General features: G+C 40.4%; 3 protein-coding genes across 6 annotated transcripts in view; all 3 read right to left on the reverse strand.

Moving 5' to 3' along the window:
- LOC121280949 (protocadherin beta-15-like) overlaps positions 1 to 20756 on the reverse strand; it is a 202989-nt gene that overhangs the window by 156815 nt on the left and 25418 nt on the right. The gene's annotated exons all lie outside the window — the stretch shown is intronic.
- The window catches only part of LOC121280951 (protocadherin-10-like), a 33352-nt gene that overhangs the window by 4606 nt on the left and 7990 nt on the right, over positions 1 to 20756 (reverse strand). The gene's annotated exons all lie outside the window — the stretch shown is intronic.
- Positions 8540 to 18795, reverse strand: LOC121280956. Its single transcript, XM_041193451.1, is given in 3 exon segments — positions 8540 to 9777; positions 9780 to 11124; positions 16100 to 18795. Coding segments are annotated over 3 exon segments (4995 nt in total). The 5' UTR covers positions 18566 to 18795; the 3' UTR covers positions 8540 to 8593.

Genomic DNA, 20756 nt, shown 5'->3' on the forward strand with positions numbered 1-20756 from the left:
CAGAGTTCCTCATAAGATAGTTACATTTAAACGTTTACAGTGTGTGGGACAAAGTCAACAATTCCTACATATTTAAATATAGTCCAGTGGATTTAGAAAGTGCCAGCAGAAAATATGGGTTTCCAAAACATATCTGAAATTCATCTTGACACTGTAATAACTTCCTTATTATCAGAAAATATTGCAAATGATTCCTACAAGATGCTACCTAACAGCAATGACATAAGGATGCTGACAAGAAATGGAAATAGTACAGAAAAGTGTGACTGATCCATTTCAAGTATTAATATTCAATTCAAAGTACAGGATTTTTTCAAATATATCATATGCATCTAAATCGGGTCTGTGGAGATCTTAATCAGTTTTTCAAAAGCAACTCACCTCGTTGCTTACAGGGCTGCTGCAAATTTCAAAATGATTCACTCTCGTATTCTCTTTCCTAATTGACTCATTCCAGATATAATTCTTGTCCATCGATGACCTGCCTGTGTTGGGGGCTGTGATGTCTCTCTTTGTTGACTGCAACGTTGAACATGACTCATAGCGGAAACTCTGAGAAAGTGGATCACCCCCGAATACCTCAACATAGTTCGGGGGTATCTGAAGATTTTTACTGGCCTTTTGAATTCCATTCAGAGAATTTCTCGCTTCAAAGCAGCAACAAACACCCAGGGAACAGTGCTGACCACCCAAAGCATTTCTGCTTTTATGAAACTTCAAAGCGAGGATAATTAAAATCAATAGAAAAACGCTGCAAATTACTCCTAATGCTATGACCAAGGAAAGGCTCAGATCGGGAGTGGACCCTAGATTTTCAGACGATCCACTGACGCTGGAGAATGTTTCAGTGTCACCACCTACCACAGATAAGATGATGGTCGCTGTGGCAGAAAGTGATGGTGTTCCATTATCTTTTACCACAATCACCAACCTTTGCTTAGAGGCATCTTTATTGGCAATACGACGGATAGTCCAAATTTCCCCAGTGTCTGGTGAAATAGTAAAAAGGTTATGCTGGGTAGCCTGAAAAATTGAATAAGAAAGGCGAGCGTTCTGACCAGCGTCAGCATCAGTGGCTGATACCTTGGTAACCAAATAGCCTGGTTCTGCAAATCTGGATATTGTCTCTACTGCTGTTGACCCATACTCGGCTAATGGGCGCACGATCACTGGAACATTGTCATTCTGATCAATGATAATAATATTCACTGGGACATTACTGGCGAGTGTTGGGGTTCCAGAGTCCATGACCTGGGCGTGGAACTGAAAGTTTTTCAATTTCTCGTAGTCAAAGGATCTCTGAGCTAATATGACCCCAGTCTCCGAGTTAATAGAGATGTAAGTGAATACCGAGGCGTTCTGAACTTGCGTCTCCAGAATAGAATATTTTAGTCGGGCGTTTTGTCCAACATCTGGATCAAAGGCTGTAATGGAAAATATAGAAGCGCCAATAACATTGTTCTCCGTGACACTTGCTGTGTATAAAGACTGTGTAAATCGTGGGGCATTGTCGTTTATATCTGAAACGTCCACCCGAATGGTTTTCTTGGAAGTGAGAGGAGGATTTCCTGAATCCGTGCATGTAATAGTGACTTCATATTTGGAGGCATTTTCACGATCCAGTGGATGTTGAACAAGTAATGCGTAATAATTCTTCAAAGAAGAATTTAATTTAAAGGGTACTTTATTTGACATTTGACATTGTACCTGTCCATTTTGTCCCGAATCGTTATCTGCTGCACTGAACAGAGCGACTACAGTTCCAACTGGATCATCTTCTGAGACTGTACTGGACAAAGACGTCAATGTCATCTGAGGCGCGTTATCATTCACATCAATTACATCCACCAGCACATCACAGTGCGCGGGAACTGCGTCAGGGCCATTATCTATTGCTTTTATGTTAATGGCAAATGCTTTGTTCTTTTCATAATCTAATTTTCCTTTCAATCTGATTTCACCAGTTTTGGAATCTACGGCAAAAAGTTCCCGAACTCTAGCAGAAGAATGGCCACTGAGCGAGTACGTTATCTCTCCATTTGGACCATCGTCCAAGTCAGTGGCATTTAATATGATTACCCGAATCCCTGTGGGTGCGGTTTCCAATAGGCTGACTCTGTAAACTGACTGGGGAAAAACAGGGGCGTTGTCATTTGCATCCTTCATTATGATTGTGACCTGAACCGTGCCGGATCTCACAGGGACCCCGCCGTCCTTGGCTATTAACGTTAACATGTGGCTGGATTCTGTTTCTCTGTCCAAGGAACTCTGCAGCACCAATACTGGCAACTTTTCAATTCCATTGCGGATTTGAACATCGAGAATAATATAATCGTTTGGAAGCATTTCGTAGGTTTGCAAGGAGTTAGCTCCAATATCCGGATCGTGCGCGGACTCGAGAGGAAAGCGCGTCCCCGGCGTCGCAAGCTCTGAGATTTCAAGACGGATTTGTGTCTTTGGGAAACTGGGGGCATTGTCATTCACATCGAGAATCTCCACTTCAACTTGATACAGTTTTAAGGGATTTTCAAGCAAACTGTCCAAGGAAATCACACAACTCAATCTAGGCCCGCAAATCTGTTCTCTGTCGATTTTCTCCTTTACAAATAAAATGCCAGTGTCCAAATTTATGTCCACGTATTGCTTCCTTGGACCGGGTACAATCCGAAAACGGCGGGCTGAGAGCTGCTTTATATCTAAACCCAAATCATCTGCGATATTCCCAACAAAGGAGCCCAGTTGCAGTTCCTCAGGAATCGAGTAACGAATCTGCCCAAACACGAGATTCCACCAGGAGAATACACAGTAAAATAATTGGCATTTCAACAACCAATATATTTTATGTCTCATTTCCACCGAGAAACATTCCCTTTGTTTCAGAATGTGCCCGTACCTTGAATTCTCCTTTTTTCCATTTATATTAACATATTTTAAAGTCGGAACAACTGCGATGTAGCAAATACCTGAATGTTTTAAGAATCGCCCGGATTATTCCATTTCAATTTTCTGTGTTTGTCTAAAATTGCCAATGGATTCGTGCAGAAATCCTACCGAGCTGCTCGCTATCCAATTTTACACTGCGTCTGATCGTGCGTGATGGTGGCTAGGTTGTGAAGGGGGCAGTCCGGATCCCCAGTCGCCTCTCAGCTTTTGATTGGTGAACAGAGGCATATTGAAATTCGACCAATGAAATTAGCGTTCACTTCTTAAAGCTGTGAAGTCTGGTTTTGTGCAGTTTCTTCGACTTATTGTTGCACAATCAAAAATAAAATTCATCCTCTCTTTCACTATTCTGCATTGATTCTTTCTATTGCAAGCAAAATCTCTGGAAGCAATTGCAGCAAGCTTCTGGCTAGGTTGGTTCGTTGAATATACCATAAAATAAATCAAATAATAAATACAACGTACCCATGACTCAGCATAACTCATTGGCCCTATTAAATTTCATGTCTGATTATTTCGACATGGCTTTCAACCACAATTTACCGTTATTTCTTGCTGATCAAAAGCTAAATTTTTAAATTACTTTCCCCAAAAAATGGGTACTTATCTTTCGAGAATATTTTAATCGTTCCCTTCTCTTGCTGACATCCAGCTAGCCACCTTTGCCGAGCGCTGCTTGACCTATCATAAACTTCAATCTCAGGGTCAAACATCCATTAAACTTTTAAAGAATATGTTTTCTCATCTAGAAGCTTGCATGACGATTGAGAAATATCTCCTTAATCCTACACCGTCCTAGTTTTACACTCAGTACTAAGTTAGGTAGTTTGTTACCTTTAATTTAATTGCTTGCATTCAATATTTTAAGGCATGCATCCCCTGAATATTAAAGGAAATACAATTTGTTTCATACAACTGTGGGATACTGAAACAGGCTGAAACGTGCTGTGTATGCATGTTTGTTTGTGTGTGTATGACTAGTTTAAGTAAACTGCAGACAGTCAGCCTGCAAGGTTTGATTCATCAAAGGAGTTAAGTGTAAAAGCAGCCATTTTGAAATGTAAATGGATGAGCTAAGAAAGATACATAAATAGGTTAGGGCTAACATTTGCATTTGTAAATAAGTTAAGAGGTTGTTTGAATTTCAAAGGGAAATGATAAGATGTTTTACAACTGGCAAAATAGGTAAGACAAAGTTGTTAAGTTTATTTTTCCCCAAAGTGCTGGCCATAAGGACAACATAAAATATCTTTATATTCTTGAAAAAGTAACTTCTAAAGCAAGATAAAAACAATGGAATTTCCAGGTCAAAAGCAAGAAAACATATTTAAAGAAAGATGAAAAGCTGCATGGGTGTTGTCATGTGCAATCTTGAAGGTAGACTGTGTAAAACAGACCTGCGACAAGCAATATCTAGCCATCCCAGACATGTGCTTGCTTGTTCCAGAAAGCAAGGTTTTGCTGAAAGCTTTGGAGTTCTATTGTCAAATGAGAGAGAGTTAGAAGCTCGGAAATGCCTCCCTTGTAGCATTAGTGGGGCACTAGTGTTAATATTGCTGGATGTTTCATAGCTTAAGAATCTTTTTGGACTGTTGCCTGAAAGGAGTATGTAGTTGGGAGCCTGGTTAAGTAGAAATATTATGGGAACAGTTATAAGACTGAGTCTAACTGTGTAACTGCAATCTTGTGTGTTTAACTTTTTCTTTTATTTTGTCAATAAATGTTTTAATTTAATCTTTAAAATCTCTAAAGGTGGTAGTGGACTCTTTACTAATGACTTCAGTGCACAAACCTGCTCATAATAAATGTAAATTGCAAAATCATTGTGAGAATTTGGTCACCTTGGAAATAATAACCTGTCATATAATAACACTATTGCATTTTCTAAAGTGAACCATATACGCAGTTCCCTAAGCCATTCAAAAACACCAATTCCATAGAACTAAAGCCTTCATGGTCGTCATTCAAATTCTGATGCAGCAGTTATATTTTAATCAACTCTAGTGGCCACTTTCCGGATCTGACTGTATAATTAATTTGTGTAATGCCAACATAATAACTTGTCAAGGCCCGAAAACCCGTAACTTCCAAGTCCTATTGCATTTTCAATTTGCTATATACGTCTTTCACATTGTCTAGATGCTTTCATTTTTTGCTATATGATCACATCCATTTTCTCTTACTTTTCATTCTCGATAATCTCTGTATTAGCTTATTTTCTGCAACTTAAATATTTCATATTTCATATCTTAAGGTAACTTTTATAATTATGAATCATCACCCTGAAAGTAATCATTTTACTTTCACCTCATTATCTGTCCACATATCCATGCATCACTGGGACAAGTAACAACATGTTAACCAGGAAGGGACAAACGTATAAACTTAAGTGGGCACCAGCAGAGAAGGTCAGAGATTGCAGAAATGTTAAAAATAGTTAAAAACTCTGTACCTGAATGCACCCACCATTCGTAACAAAATGGATGAATTGTTAGCACAAATAGAAATACATATATAATTTGATAGCCATTACAGAGACATGGTGCAAGGTGACCAAGGCTGGGCCCTAAATATTGAAGGGTACTTGACATTTTGAAAAGAGCTGAAGCTCGGAAGAGGTGGTGGAGTTGCTCTGTTAATTAATAGTCTCATTAGTGCAGTCATGAGAGAGAGATGAGTCAACTAGAAAGAGCTAGATTGAGTATCAGTTTGGGTAGAGATAAAAAAAAGAAAGTTAAGAGATCACATGTGGGAGTAGTTTATAATCACCAGAATAATAGTTACACTGTAGGACAAAGTATAAAGGAAGAAATAAATGGGGCGTGTAAGAAAGGTACAGCAATAATCATGGGTGACATTAATCTACTTGTAGATTGGATGAATCAGATTGGCAAAGGTAGCCTAGAAAATGAGTTCATACAGTGTATTCAGGACAATTTCTTAGAGCAGTATGTTCTCGAGCCAGCCAGGGAGTGGCTATTCTAGACCTGTTAATGAGCAGAGGGTCTGAATGCATCTATAACCTCAACTTTAAAGTGTATTTAAGCAACAGAGATCACAACATGAGAAAATTTCACTTTTAATTTGAAGTGGAGAAGTGTGGGTCTAAGACTAATATTTTACACAACAATAAGATAACTAGATGGGTTTGAAGGCAGACCTGGCTAAAGTGAACTGAGAAGCTAGGTTAAAAAGGTAAGATAGTAGAGATGCAGTGGCCGACTTTTAAGGAGTAATTTACTAAATCTCAGCAAGTATTTATACCAGTGAGAAAGAAAGACGCTTTGAGAAGGATGCATCAGTTTAGCTAAATAAGAATTTAAGAGTTATTAAATTGAAAGAAACACTGTACATATTTGCAAAGATTAGTGGTAGGTCAGAAGTTGGACATATTTAAGAATGAGTAAAGAAGGTCTAAAGAAAATACAAACAGGAAGAAAGTCGAGTTTGAGAGCAAGTAATATAAAAACAGGTAATAAGAGATTCTACAAGTATTTAAATAGGAACAACGTAACTAAAGCAGGAGTTGATTATCCAGAGAGTGAGTCTGGGGAATTGATAATGGAAACAAGGAAATTGCAAATGCATTGAACCTATGTTTTGTGTTTGTCTTCACTTTAGAAGAGTTAGAAAACTTCCCAAAGATACTGGAAAGAGAGGAAGGAACTTAAAAAGTATCATCATCAGGGAAATGGTGCTGGGAAAACTATTAGACCTAAAGGCTGAGATGTCGCCAGGGCCAGATGGCCTGCATTGCAGGATTTTAAAAGAAGTGGCTGCAGAGATACGGAGGCATTGGTTATAATCCCTCAAAGTTCCTTGGATTCTGAGGAGATCACACCAGTTTGGGAAATAACAAATGTAAGAAAGGAAGGAGACAGAAAGCAGGAAACGATAGGCCAGTAGGAGTAACATCAACCATAGGAAAATTGCTACAATCCATTTTAAAGGAAGTTAGAGCAGGGTACTTAGAAAATTATAACGAAAACTGGCAGGGTCAACATGGTTTTCTGAAAAGGAAATCATGGTTAACCAATTTATTAGAGTTTTTCAGGAAGTAACAGATGAGGTGCATAAAGGTGAGCCTATAGGTGTGCTGTAGAAGGATCTCCAAAAGCCATTTGTTAATGTGCCACCTCAAAGGTTACTACAAAATATAAGTGCACATCTTGTAAGGGGTAATATGTTCGTGTGGATAAATGATTGATTAGCTAACAAGAAGAGAGACTAAGGATAAATGGGTCTTTTCCAGGTTGTCAAGCTGTGGTATGACACAGGGAATAGTACTGGTGCCTCAAATATTTCCTACAAAGATAGGTAAGAAAGTAAATTGTGAACAGGAGATAAAGAGTTTGCAAAGGGATTTAGATAAGTTAAACGAATGGAAAAATTGTCAGATGGAGTATAATGTGAACTTGGCCTCTTTGGCAGAAAGAATATAAAATACGGATGCTGTTTATGTGGAGAATATAGCAGAATTCTCTGGTACATTTGGATTTGGGTGTCCTTTAGAATGCAGGTGTAGAAAGTGATTAGGAAGACAAATAGAATGTCGGTGTTTATTGCAAGGGGCATGGAGCATAAAAGTAGGGAAGCATTACTCTAGCTGTACACGGCCTTGGCTAAACCAGATCTGGAGCACTGTGCACAGTTTTGGTCTCCTTATTTGAAAAAGGATATAATTGAGTTAGAAGCTGTTCAGAGAACGTTCACGCGACTCATTCCTGGGATGAGAAGCTTATCTTATGGAGAAAGCTTGAACAGGTTGGGCCTATACCCATTGGTGTTCAGAAGAATGAGAAGTGATCCTATTGAAACATAGAAAATTCTGAGGAGTGTTGATAGGGTCGATACCAGAAGGAGGTTTCCTCTTGTAGAGGAGACTAGAACTAGGAGACAGAGTTTAAGAATAAAGAGATCTCTCTTTTAAGATGGAGGTGAGGAGATTTTTTGTCACAGAGGGAGGTAGTTTGCCGAATTCATATCCCTAGAAAGCAGCGGAGGCTGGGTCATTGAATACATTGAAGGTTGCATTAGATAGATGTATGATTGGCAAAGGAGGCAATGGTTATGGGTGCGGAGAGTGAGGGTGCGGTTGTTGGGAGCAGTCAGGAAAGTGCAGTTGACACCACAACCAGATCGGCCATGATCTTATCGAATTGTGATGGGGGGTTGGGTTGGGGTGGGGAGGCAGGATAGAAGGGCCCATTGGCATACACCTGCTCAGAAGTACTGTGTCCCTGAGTTCTCAGGGCTTGTTACCCTGATATCAACTGATAGTTTAGCACAACATAGCCACGTTTAAATATTTACATTGTGACAAAGTGAACAATTCTGATACAACTAAGCAAACCACAGTGAGTTTAGAACGCACCCATATAAAACTTGGGCTTCGAGCGCACATTTTAAAATCGGCCTGGCAGAGCAATAAGTTGCATATAATCACACAGGAATGCTAATATATCCTAAAAGGTAGAATAAAACAGCATTGACACAGGGATTTTGACATGAAATTGAATTAGTGCAGACAACTACGACTGATCCATTTAAGCTATTATTTATATCCTATTTGTTTCAACGTGCACCATTTCCCCAAATATACTTGTACAGTCAACTCAAATCTGTGAAGATCTTGTTCACTTTTCCAAAATCACCTCACCTCGACATTAACAGGGTTCCTGTCATTTTGAGATTTAATAATTCTGGTGTTTTCTTTCCTGATCGACTCACACCGAACATAATTTTTGTCTGTCGATGACCTGCATGTGTTGGGAGTTGGAAAGTCTCTCTTTGTTGACTGCAATGTTGAACATGACTCATAACGGAAACTCTGAGAAAGTGGATCACCGCTGAATACCTCTACATAGTTTGGTGGTATGTGAAGACTTCGACTGATCTTTTGAATTCCTTTCAGGGAATGTCTTGTTTCAAAGCAGCAACAAATACCCAGTGAGCAGTTCTGGTCATCGAAACTATTTCTGTTTCTATGAACCTTAATGGCAAGGATGATCAAAATCACTAGAAAAAAGATAGAAATTACTCCTAATGCTATGACCAAGGAAAGACTCAGATCGGGAGTGAACCCTGCATCTTCAGACGATCCACTGACGCTGGAGAATGTTTCAGTGTCACCACCTACCACAGATAAGATGATGGTCACTGTGGCACAAAGTGATGGTGTTCCATTATCTTTTACCACAATCACCAACCTTTGCTTGGAGGCATCTTTATTGGCAATAAAACGGATAGTCCAAATTTCCCCAGTGTCTGGTGAAATTGTAAAAAGGCTACGCTGGGTAGCCTGAAAAATCGAATAAGAAAGGCAAGCATTCTGACCGGCGTCAGCATCAGTGGCTGATACCTTCGCAACCAAGTACCCTGGTTCTGCAAACCTGGATATTGTCTCTACTGCTGTTGACCCATACTCGGCTAATGGGCGCACGATCACTGGAACATTGTCATTCTGATCAAGGATAAAAACATTCACTGAGACATTACTGGCGAATGGTGGTGTTCCAAAGTCCATGACCTGAGCTTGGATCTGAAAGATTTTCAGTTTCTTGTAGTCAAAAGATCTCTGAGCTAATATGACCCCGGTCCCCGAGTTAACAGAGATGTAATTGGATACCGAAGCATTCTGAACTTGCGACTCCACGATAGAATATTTTAGTGGAGCATTCTGTCCAACATCTGGATCAAAGGCTGTAACGGAAATTATAGAAGTGCCAATAACATTGTTCTCCATGATGCTTGTTGTGTATAAAGACTGTATAAACCGTGGGGCATTGTCATTGAAATCTGTAACCTCCACCCGAATATTTTTCTTGGATGTAATGGAGGATTTCCTGAATCCGTGCATGTTATAGTGACGTCATACTTGGAGGCATTCTCACGCTCTAGTGAATGTTAAACAAGTAATCCATAATAATTCTTCAAAGAAGATTCTGCTTTAAAGGGCATCTTGTCTGATGTTTGACATTGTACCTGCCCATTCAGTCCCGAATCTTTATCTGCTGCACTGAACAGAGCGACTACAGTTCCAGTTGGAGCATCTTCTGAGACTGTACTGAACAAAGACGTCAATGTCACCTCAGGGGCGTTATCGTTCATATCAATAATATCCACCAGCACATCACAGTGTCCGGACATTGTCTCAGAACCCTCGTCTATTGCCTTTATATTTATACCAAAGACCTTGTTTTCTTCATAGTCCAAATCCCCTTTCAATCTGATTTCACCAGTTTTGGAATCCATGTCAAACAGTTCCCGAACTCTAGCAGAAGTGTGGCCACTGAGCGAGTAGGTTATCTCTCCATTCGGACCATTGTCCAAGTCAGTGGCATTTAATATGATTACCCGCGTCCCTATGGGTGCAGTTTCCAATAGACTGACTCTGTAACCTGACTGGGGAAAAACAGGGGCGTTGTCGTTTGCATCCTTCACTATGATTGTGACCCGAACCGTGCTGGATCTCACAGGGACCCCGCCGTCCTTGGCTATTAACGTTAACATGTGGCTGGATTCCGTTTCTCTGTCCAAGGAACTCTGCAGCACCAATACTGGCAAATTGTCCATCCCGTCCCGCATCTGTACATCAAGATTAAAATAATTATTCCCACGGAGCTCGTAGGTTTGTAATGAATTAGTTCCAATATCCGCGTCGCGCGCGGTCTCGAGGGGAAAGCGCGTCCCCGGCGTCGCAAGCTCTGAGATTTCAAGGCGGATTTGTGTCTTTGGGAAACTGGCAGTGTTGTCATTCACATCGAGAATCTCCACTTCAACCTGGTACAGCTTTAAGGGATTTTCAACCAAACCATTCAAGGAAATCACACAACTCAAACTAGCCCCGCAAATCTGTTCTCTGTCAATTTTCTCCTTGACAAATAAAATGCCAGTGTCCAAATTTATGTCCACGTATTGCTTCCTTGGACCGGGTACTATCCGAAAATGGCGAGCCGAGAGCTGCTTTATATCTAAACCCAAATCATCTGCGATATTCCCAACAAAGGAGCCCAGTTGCAGTTCTTCTGGAATCGAGTAACGAATCTGCCCAAACACGAGATTCCACCAGGAGAATACACAGTAAAATAATTGGCATTTCAGCAACCAATATATTTTATATCTCATTTCCAGCGATAAGCATTCCCCTTGTTTCAGAACGTGCCCGTACCATGAATTATCCTTTTTACAGTTATATGAATATATTTTCAAGCTGGGAAAACTGCGTTGTGGTAAATGCCTGAATGATTTGCGAATCGCTCGTATTAGTTCATTTAAATCTTGTATTTTTGTCTAAAATTGCCATTGGATTCGTGCAGAAATCCTACCGAGCTGCTCGCTATCCAATTTTACACTGCGTCTGATCGTGTGTGATGGTGGCTGGGTAGTGAAGGGGGCAGTCCGGATCCCCAATCACCCCTCTGATCCTGATTGGTGAAGACAAGCACATTGAAAGCCAATCAATTCTGAACGGTTCATTTCTTAAATCTGGAAGATCTGAAATCAACGCAGGTACTTTGAATTATTGTTGCACAGTTATAAATTGATTTGTTTCCACTATTTGCTTTCACTATTCTGCATTATTTTTGTCTGTTGCGAAAATTATCCCTACAATTGAATTATAACGAACATCTTAAGAATCAATTTGGTCCAATGTGGGATATGTACGATATTTCTGAGCTGGCTTTCCTACGTCAATTATCTGTTCATTCTTACTGAAGGAAATCTATTTCCTCGTTCCCCTATAACATCAAAGCACTGCTCTATTGGCATTTCCACTGCTCTTCGAAACACCCTATTGGACTCAAGTAAACTCCATACTCTGCATCTCAAATCAATTGACCTATGAAAAAAAAAAATTCTAATCCCAAGTTAAAAGGGAACGTGTTGAAACGTTTCTGAAGAGGTCACATTTGGCTCGATGTTAATCCTATTTCTCTCCACCTAGATGTTGTCAGACCCGCGGAGTGTTTACTGAACTTTCTGTTTTATTTCAGCTTTTCTGCATCTGCTTTTATTTTAGTGTTCTAATTTCAAACCTTGTATAAATATTGTGAATTACATCCTTAACACCCCAGAGTCTTACACTCAATTTTCAAGTTAACTTTTTTCGTTATCTTCAATTTCATCTATAGTGTTCAATGTATTAAAGGCATGGACACATGCACCTCTCTGTCCTCGTTTCTAAAGTGAACTTAAGCCGGTTGAAAATACATAAACCCAAAGGTCTAATGATAATGCTCGCTTTTCAAGTGCTAAGGCAGAAAAACTTTTTTGATCACTATGAAGGTCATAATCCATAACTGACCAGATACATAATTTGCATAATACAGCAAAATAGCTTGTCATGACTCGAAAACGATTAACTCCCTGGAGCTTCTCCATTTCCATCGTGGTATATTACTACCTCTTTCACGTTGCCTAGAAGCTTTCAGTGTTTGATATATTGTCACTCCAAATGTGTTCTTGCCTTTTGCTCCCGATTATATGCCTGTTCGCTTATTTTCACCCATGTTAAATGCATTTCATATCTTTTAAAAATTCTTTCATGGGATGTAGGCGTCGCTGGCAAGGCCACCATTTGTTGTCCATCCTTAATTGCCCTTGAACTGAGCGGTTTCTAGGTCCATTCAGAAGCCAGTTAAGAGTCAAGCACAATGTTGTGGGCCTGGAGTCACTTGTAGGCCAGGCAGGTAAGAATAGCAGATTTCCTCTCCTTAAAGGACTTTAGTAAACCAGATGGATTTTTGCAACAGCTGATAATAGTTGTCATAGTCGCTTTTGCTGAGTCAGCTTTAAAATCCTGAACTATCTATTGAATTTAAATTCCACCAGTTGCTGTCATGGGATTTGAACTCATGTCCCCAGAACATTAGCCTGGGCCCCTGGATTAGTAGCCCACGGGCATTGCCACAATACCACCATCTACCCATTAAGTAGTTTTCAGAACTGTTAACTGTTGCTCTGAAAATAATCATTTTACTTTCACCTCACCATCTGCCCATATAGCTATACATCACTGGGAAAAGTAATTCCGCCACAACACCATGTACATATGATTTGCAAACACTGTGAGGCGTAAGGTCTAAGAATGCCTCCTTGAAGATTGTACCAGGAAGTTTTGCTGTCACTTTCTAATCTTAAATGTTGACCTAATTCCACACCCTCTAAATGTTTTAATGTAACATTTTTGTGAGGAACAAAAAGCAAGCACATAACCCTGCAAGTACAGAATGCTTTCCTTGACAACAGAACAAGAGTTCCAGCCAGGTATTGTAAACAGAGTGGTTAGTTGCTAGTTATTATGATCTCAGTGCAGCAGTTCTAATAATTAACATCAGAAGGTTTTTGTGTATCAAATCATCCTAAATTGATTAGGCTGTCTTGTATGGTAGGAAAATCACTGCCCTCTGTCTGCATTTAATCTAGATAACCTGCCATCGGATCTATTAGTCTTAAAAAACAGAACCAGTCTCGCTCTGGACTGTTGTTAAATATCCATTGTAAATATAAGTCAACAATATTTATTGATTTACCCTAGCTTTGTTGCTGCAAAAAAAAATTTATGTTACTAAGATGCAACCTTCCATTTCTAAAACCTTTTTAGGATACCTGTGCAACCTGACTTTTATTTGTACACTCTGCGAATAATTCAGGAGTGTTTTTTTAATATGAATGGTGGGTGGACTGGTATGTTATCAACAGTATAGTTCTTTACTTTTTTGGTGCTGCATTTAACGAGGATGGAATCATAGAAACAGGTCTAAATTAATGTTTCACTATACAAATGTTATTTTGATTCAGCCAAAAACTCCTGTTCTCATTACCTATCTTGATGTTAGTTATGCAAAGATTTCAAATCCAGGAGAGAAGATTGGCATTATTATTGCATGAGGACATTGCCCTTTTGCTCAAATGCAGGGGAGTCCATTCCAACCAGGCGAATTGGGTGAAGTTATCATCTCTCTTTTTGCTGTTAAGGGTCAAATATTACAGATAATAGATACTAGATTCCTGCCACATCTTTAGAGTACAATGGGGTCTAAGGGAATGGCTGGGTTTGGATGGGGGTTCCAGCTGCAGCTTTTTCCAGATAGAGTGATTTTTTTCCACATGTTTACACACGTGAACAGCAATCTGTTCATTGATATTGATATGTCAGTTCGATGAAGTATGACACTAATTCCCTGTTGATGCTAAACTGAGTCAGAATGAATATCTTTTCACAGAATCACAGAATCATAGAGCAGAATAGGCCCTCCAGCCTGTCGGGTCTGCGCCAACACTTGGGAAACACCTGACCGACCTACCCCATCCCATTTACCAGCACTTGGCCCATAGCATTGAATGTTATGACATGCGAAGTGCTCATCCAGGTACTTTTAAAGGATGTGAGGCAACCCGCCTCCACCACCCTCCCAGGCAGTGCATTCCAGACCGTCACCACCCTCTGGGTAAAAAAGGTTTTCCTTACATTCCCCTTAAACCTCCTGCCCATCACCTTGAAATTATGTCCCCTCGTGACTGACCCTTCAACTAAGGGGAACAGCTGCTCCCTGTCCACCCTCTCTATGCCCCGCATAATCTTGTACACCTCGAACATGTCACCCCTCAGTCTTCTCTGCTCCAATGAAAACAACCCAAGTCTATCCAACCTCTCTTCATAACTTAAATGTTTCATCCCAGGCAACACCAGGCACCCCCTCCAGTGCAATCACATCCCTCCTATAATGTGGTGAACAGAACTGCACACAGGACTCCAGCTGTGGCCTCACCAAGGCTCTGTACAACTCCAACATGACCTCCTTACTTTTGTAATCTATGCCACGATTGATAAAGGCAAGTGTCCCATATGCCTTTCTCACAACCCCACTAACATGCCGCTCCACCTTCAGAGATCTCTGGACACACACGCCAAGGTCCCATTGTTGCTCAGAACTTCCTAGTGCCATGCCATTCATTGAAAACTTCCTTGTTCAATTACTCCTTCCAAAGTGTATCACTTCACACTTTTCAGGGTTATATTCCATCTGCCACTTATCTGCCCATTTGACCATCCTGTCTATATTTTTCTGTAGCCCAAGACACTCAATCTCACTGTTAACCACCCGGCCAATATATGTGTCATCCACAAACTTACTGATTCTACCTCCCACATCTAGTTCTACGTTGTTTGTATAAATGACGAATAATAGGGGACCCAGCACAGATCCCTGTGGTATGCCACTGGACACTGGCTTCCAGTCACTAAAGAATCCTTCTGTCATCACCCTCTGTCTCCTACAAAAAAGCCAATTTTGAACACACCTTTTCAAATTACCCTGTGCATTTGCCGTCTTTATAAGTCTCCCATGTGGGACATTGTCAAAGGCTTTGCTGAAATCCATATAAACTACACCAACTGCACTACCCACATCTACACACCTGGTCACCTCCTCAAAACATTCAATCACATTTGTTAGGCATGACCTCCCTCTGACAAAGCCTTGCTGACTATCCCTGATCAAAACTTATCTCTCCAATTGGAAATAGATTCTCTCCTTTTACATATTGAATTGACCTAAAGTCAGTTTTTTGCAGCATCAGTGAAGCCAATCACATAAGAATACCTGATCAATTTAGCATGACCTTACACTAAGAAACATGCTGGTATTAGTTCATTAGAATGATCGCGCTCAGGCCATGACAATGAAGAACTTACCAAACGACTTACAGTGCTGGTGTGGAACTCCTACTTGCTAGCAAGGAAAGTTTTCTGTACTTGCATGGTTTTAGTTATGCAAAGTGTTCCTCACAAGCTAAGTAAAAGCTTGGAGCGTGCGGGACAAAGTCAACACCATGCATTTAGGTAAACTCCAGTGAGTTTAGAAAGTGCCAAAAGGAAACAAGGACTTTCAGAATGCATTTTAATCTTGGTTTGGTACTGTATTAAGTAACATATAGTCACAAACGAATGTGTAGATATCTTACAATTTGGCGCTTCGTAACAATGACACCGGGATGTTGACAGGAAACAGTGATAATGAAGGACACTGGAATGGTTCATTTACGATTTACTTCCAAAACTTTCATTTCAATGTACAGGATTTTCCCAAATATACCTGTACATCCCATACAGATCTGTGAAGATTAGACTCGCGTTTTAAAAACACCTCACCTCGTTGTTTACTGCGTTGCTGCAATTTTTAGAATTAATCATTTCCGGCTTTTCCTTCCTGATGGATTCATTCCGGACATCATTCTTGTCTGTCGATGACCTGCATGTATTGGGGGTTATGAAGTCTCTCTTTGTTGACTGCAATGTTGAACATGACTCATATCGGAAACTCTGAGAAAGCGGATCACCCCCGAATACCTCTACATAGTTTGGTGGTACGTGAAGACTTCGACTGGTCTTTTGAATTCCGTTCAGTGAATGTCTTGTTTCAAAGCAGCAACAAATACCCAGTGAGCAGTTCTGGTCATCGAAACTATTTCTGTTTCTATGAACCTTAATGGCAAGGATGATCAAAATCACCAGAAAAAAGATAGAAATTACTCCTAATGCTATGACCAAGGAAAGGCTCAGATCGGGAGTGAACCCTGCATCTTCAGACGATCCACTGACGCTGGAAAATGTTTCAGTGTCACCACCTACCACAGATAAGATGATGGTCACTGTGGCACAAAGTGATGGTGTTCCATTGTCTTTTACCACAATCACCAACCTTTGCTTAGAGGCATCTTTATTGGCAATACGACGGATAGTCCAAATTTCCCCAGAGTCTGATGAAATAGTAAAAAGGTTATGCTGGGTAGCATGAAAAATCGAATAAGAAAGACGAGCATTCTGACCGGCGTCAGCATCAGTGGCTGACACCTTCGCAACCAAATAGCCTGGTTCTGCAAACCTGGATATTGTCTCTATTGCTGTTGACCCATACTCGGCTAATGGGCGCACGATCACTGGAACATTGTCATTCTGATCAAGGATAATAACTTTCACTGAAACGTTGCTGTTGAGTGGTGGGATCCCAGAATCCTGGACTTGAACTTGGATCAGAAATGTTTTCAATTTCTCGTAGTCAAAAGATCTCTGAGCTAATATGACCCCAGTTTCCGAGTTAATGGAAACGTAAGTAGACACTGAAGCGTTCTGAATCTGAGTTTCCAGGATGGAATAGTTTAGTCGGGCGTTCTCTCCTATATCTGGATCAAAGGCTTTCAGGGTGAATACGGAGGCTCCAACAACGTTATTCTCCATCATGTTTGCGGTGTGTAAACGTTGAGGGAACATTGGCGCATTATCATTTATATCTGAAACCTCTACTCGAATGGTTTTCTTGGATGTGAGAGGAGGGTTTCCTGAATCTGTGCAGGTTATAGCGACGTCATATTTGGAAATATTTTCACGATCCAGTAATTGCTGAATAAGCAGTCGATAATAGTTCTTCAAAGATGAATCTAGTTTAAAGGGTAGTTTATCTGAAATTTGACATTGTACCTGCCCATTTTTTCCTGAATCTTTATCTGCTGCACTGAACAGAGCGACTACAGTTCCAACTGGAGCATCTTCTGAGACTGTACTGGACAAAGACCTTAGTATTATCTGAGGCGCGTTATCATTCACGTCAATAATGTCCACTAAAATATCACAGTGCTCGGGCACTGCGTAAGGGCCCTTGTCCATTGCTTGAATGTTAACTTCAAAGGCTTTGTTTTCTTCATAGTCCAATTTCCCTTTCACTCTGATTTCACCAGTTTTGGAATCCACATCAACGAGTTCACGAACTCGAGCTGGACTATGGCTACTGAGCGAGTACATTATCTCTCCATTGAAACCATCGTCCAAATCAGTAGCATTTAATGTGATTATTAGGGTTCCTATGGGTGCAGTTTCCAAGAGACTGACTCTATAAACCGACTGGGGGAAAACAGGCGCATTGTCGTTTACATCTTTTACTGTGATTATAACCTGAACAGTACCTGACCTTACAGGGGTCCCGCCGTCCTTGGCTATGAGCGTTAATGTGTGGGTTGACATCGTTTCTCTATCCAATGGCCCCTGCAACACCAATACCGGGAGCTTTCTTTCCCCGCTGTGCATTTGAACATCGAGAATAAAATAATCGTTCGGAAGGAGCTGGTACGTTTGCAGCGAGTTGTTTCCAATGTCCGGATCGTGCGCCGAGTCGAGGGGGAACCGTGCACCCGGCGCAGCGATTTCTGAGATTTCAAGGCGGAATTGTCTCTTTGGAAAACTGGGGGCATTGTCGTTCACGTCGAGAATCTCCACTTCGACCTGGTGCAGGCTGAGCGGATTTTCTAGCACAGCATCCACGGATAACACACACGTGAGGCTCGACCCGCAAAGATTTTCTCTGTCAATTCTTTCCTTCACAGACAGAACTCCATTGTTTAAATTTACGCCCACATACTGCTTCCCGGGCCCGGGTGCAATCCGCAAATTGCGGGCCGACAGCTCTTTGACATCTAAAGCCAAATCGGCTGCGATATTTCCGACAAAGGCGCCCAGTCGCAGCTCTTCAGGAATCGAATAACGAATCTGCCCCAAAACGAGACTCCACGAGACTACACAGCACACTATTTGGCATTTTAGCAAGCAATATATTTGATATCTCATTTCCAGTCATCACATTCCAATTGTTTCAGTACTTGTACGCACTAATTATCATGCTTATAAATTCTATTTGTATCGTTCGAAGAATAAAGCCAGTTAGTTACGATGTACTAAATAACTGTTACGCTTAGCGAATCGCTTGTTTTTTTCATTTAGACCTGCTCATTTCGCTTAAAATTGCCAATGGATTCGCGCACAAATCCACCGAGCTGCTCGCTATCCAATTTTACACTGCGTCTGATCTTACGTGATGGTGGATGGGTTGTGAAGGGGGCAGTCCGGATCTCCAGCCACATCTCAGCTTTTGATTGGTGAACAGAGGCACACTGAAAATCAACCAATCGGAAATCTATTCGTTTCTTAAAGCTGGGAGGTCGAAAGCCGGCGGAGGATACTTACAATTTTTGTTGCACAGTTAAAATTGTATTAAGCTTTCTTCAGCATCGTGGATATTCCTGTCTGTTGCGAAAAATTCTATTGACCTGAATTAATAAATAATTTAAGTTCACAAATGGTCAAATTGCTTAGGAGAAATAAAGGCATAAAAAAAGAACCAGCATAATTCATTATGCCTATCCAATTCAATTCCATTTATACCCCTCTATGATTATTCCATGACAGTTTGTCAAGCCCATCACATGTTGATTACTCCTTAAGGAAGACTAAACTATTATCGCGTCTTTCCATAAATAAAATGATTCAGGGCCATCTCTTCCAAATCCATTCGGCTGGCTTATAAAATTGTTCTTTCACTTTGATTTAACCCCAGTCACTGTGTCACACATCCACTAACCCGTGAAATAACTTTTAGTTTCTAATCAGCAAACTTTCTCTCGTCTTATAATTAGTGTCCGGGTTTGTGGTCTACAATTTTATCTATAGATTTGGCCATAATGATTTCAATGCATGTGCGAATATATAAATCTATCTACTTCTCTAAAGTGGAAATGAATGCAGATTCATTCAATCAAAATATATTCCAGAAGGTCTAAAATAATCAGGTTCGCCTTTGAAACTCTTTCTACTGCAGGCATAACATTTTTAAACTGCAGGTCGCACTTCAGAACTGGTCATAGAAATATTTTGCAAAATGCCAGTCTTTAAAAACACTGCCTTTTTTTGCCTTATTACTAATCCTTTCACAAAGGAATATTTCAGCGTATAATATATGATCATTTCCATAACTATTTTTATTTAGTTAATCAGCCTTAGGGGTTGGAGAAAGCTGCCTGCATGCTTACAAGAATTAATTATCTGTGATTGTTATCTTATGTTTAATCCATATGCATATTTCATACCTTAATAAAGCATTTGTACTTAATACGTGTTACTCTGAGAATAATCATGTCTCTTTCACCCCTAACTGCACACATAACCTGGTTAAAGCACACAGGAAGGCCATTCAACCCATTGTGTGTATGCCGTCTCTCTGTAAGAGCTAAGCAGCTTGTCCCACTTCCTTGCCTTTATCTCATAATGCTACTATATTTTTCTCTTCAGATAATTATCTAATCACCTTTGGAAGCTATGATTGAATTTACCTCCTTCACAACCTTTGGAAGCTTGTTGCAGATCCTAACCATTCACTGCATAGAAAAGGTATTTTGCCTCTGTTGCCTGTTACCTCTGCTTCTTTGGCCAATCATCTTAAATTGGTGTCGTCTGGTTCTCGACCCTTATACCAATGCAAATTGCCTTTCTTTCTCTCTCTACTCAGTCCAGATCCCTCGTGATTTTAACACCTCTATCAAATCTCCTCTCAACTTCTCTACTTGAAAGGGAATGACCCCACTCGTTAATATATCCATGTAAGTGAAGTACCTCATCTCTGGAAACATCCCCATATTTTGTTCTGCACTCTCTCCACTTCCTTCACATCGTTCATGAGGTGTGATATTCAGAATTGGATACAGTGTTTGAGCTGAGGTCGAAACAATTATTTTTAAAGGTTCATCAAAGCTTACTTGTTTTTGATAGCACTGAACTTGAGTATTGTTGAGAATGAGACATGCTGCTGAAACATTTCGTCCTATACACATCAGGAGAAATGCAAGAATACCAAATTTCAAAGGGAACAACAATTTATGCTGCATGAGAAAGGGTGCCGATTGGCTGGCAAATGGATTCTGATTGGGTTGAATCTTTGCAATGGAGAAGGCACCAGGGAACATTCATCCCCTAAGTTTTTGTTCAG

The sequence above is a fragment of the Carcharodon carcharias genome, chromosome 8 (assembly GCF_017639515.1).
Source record: "Carcharodon carcharias isolate sCarCar2 chromosome 8, sCarCar2.pri, whole genome shotgun sequence".
NCBI classification, from domain to species: domain Eukaryota; kingdom Metazoa; phylum Chordata; class Chondrichthyes; order Lamniformes; family Lamnidae; genus Carcharodon; species Carcharodon carcharias.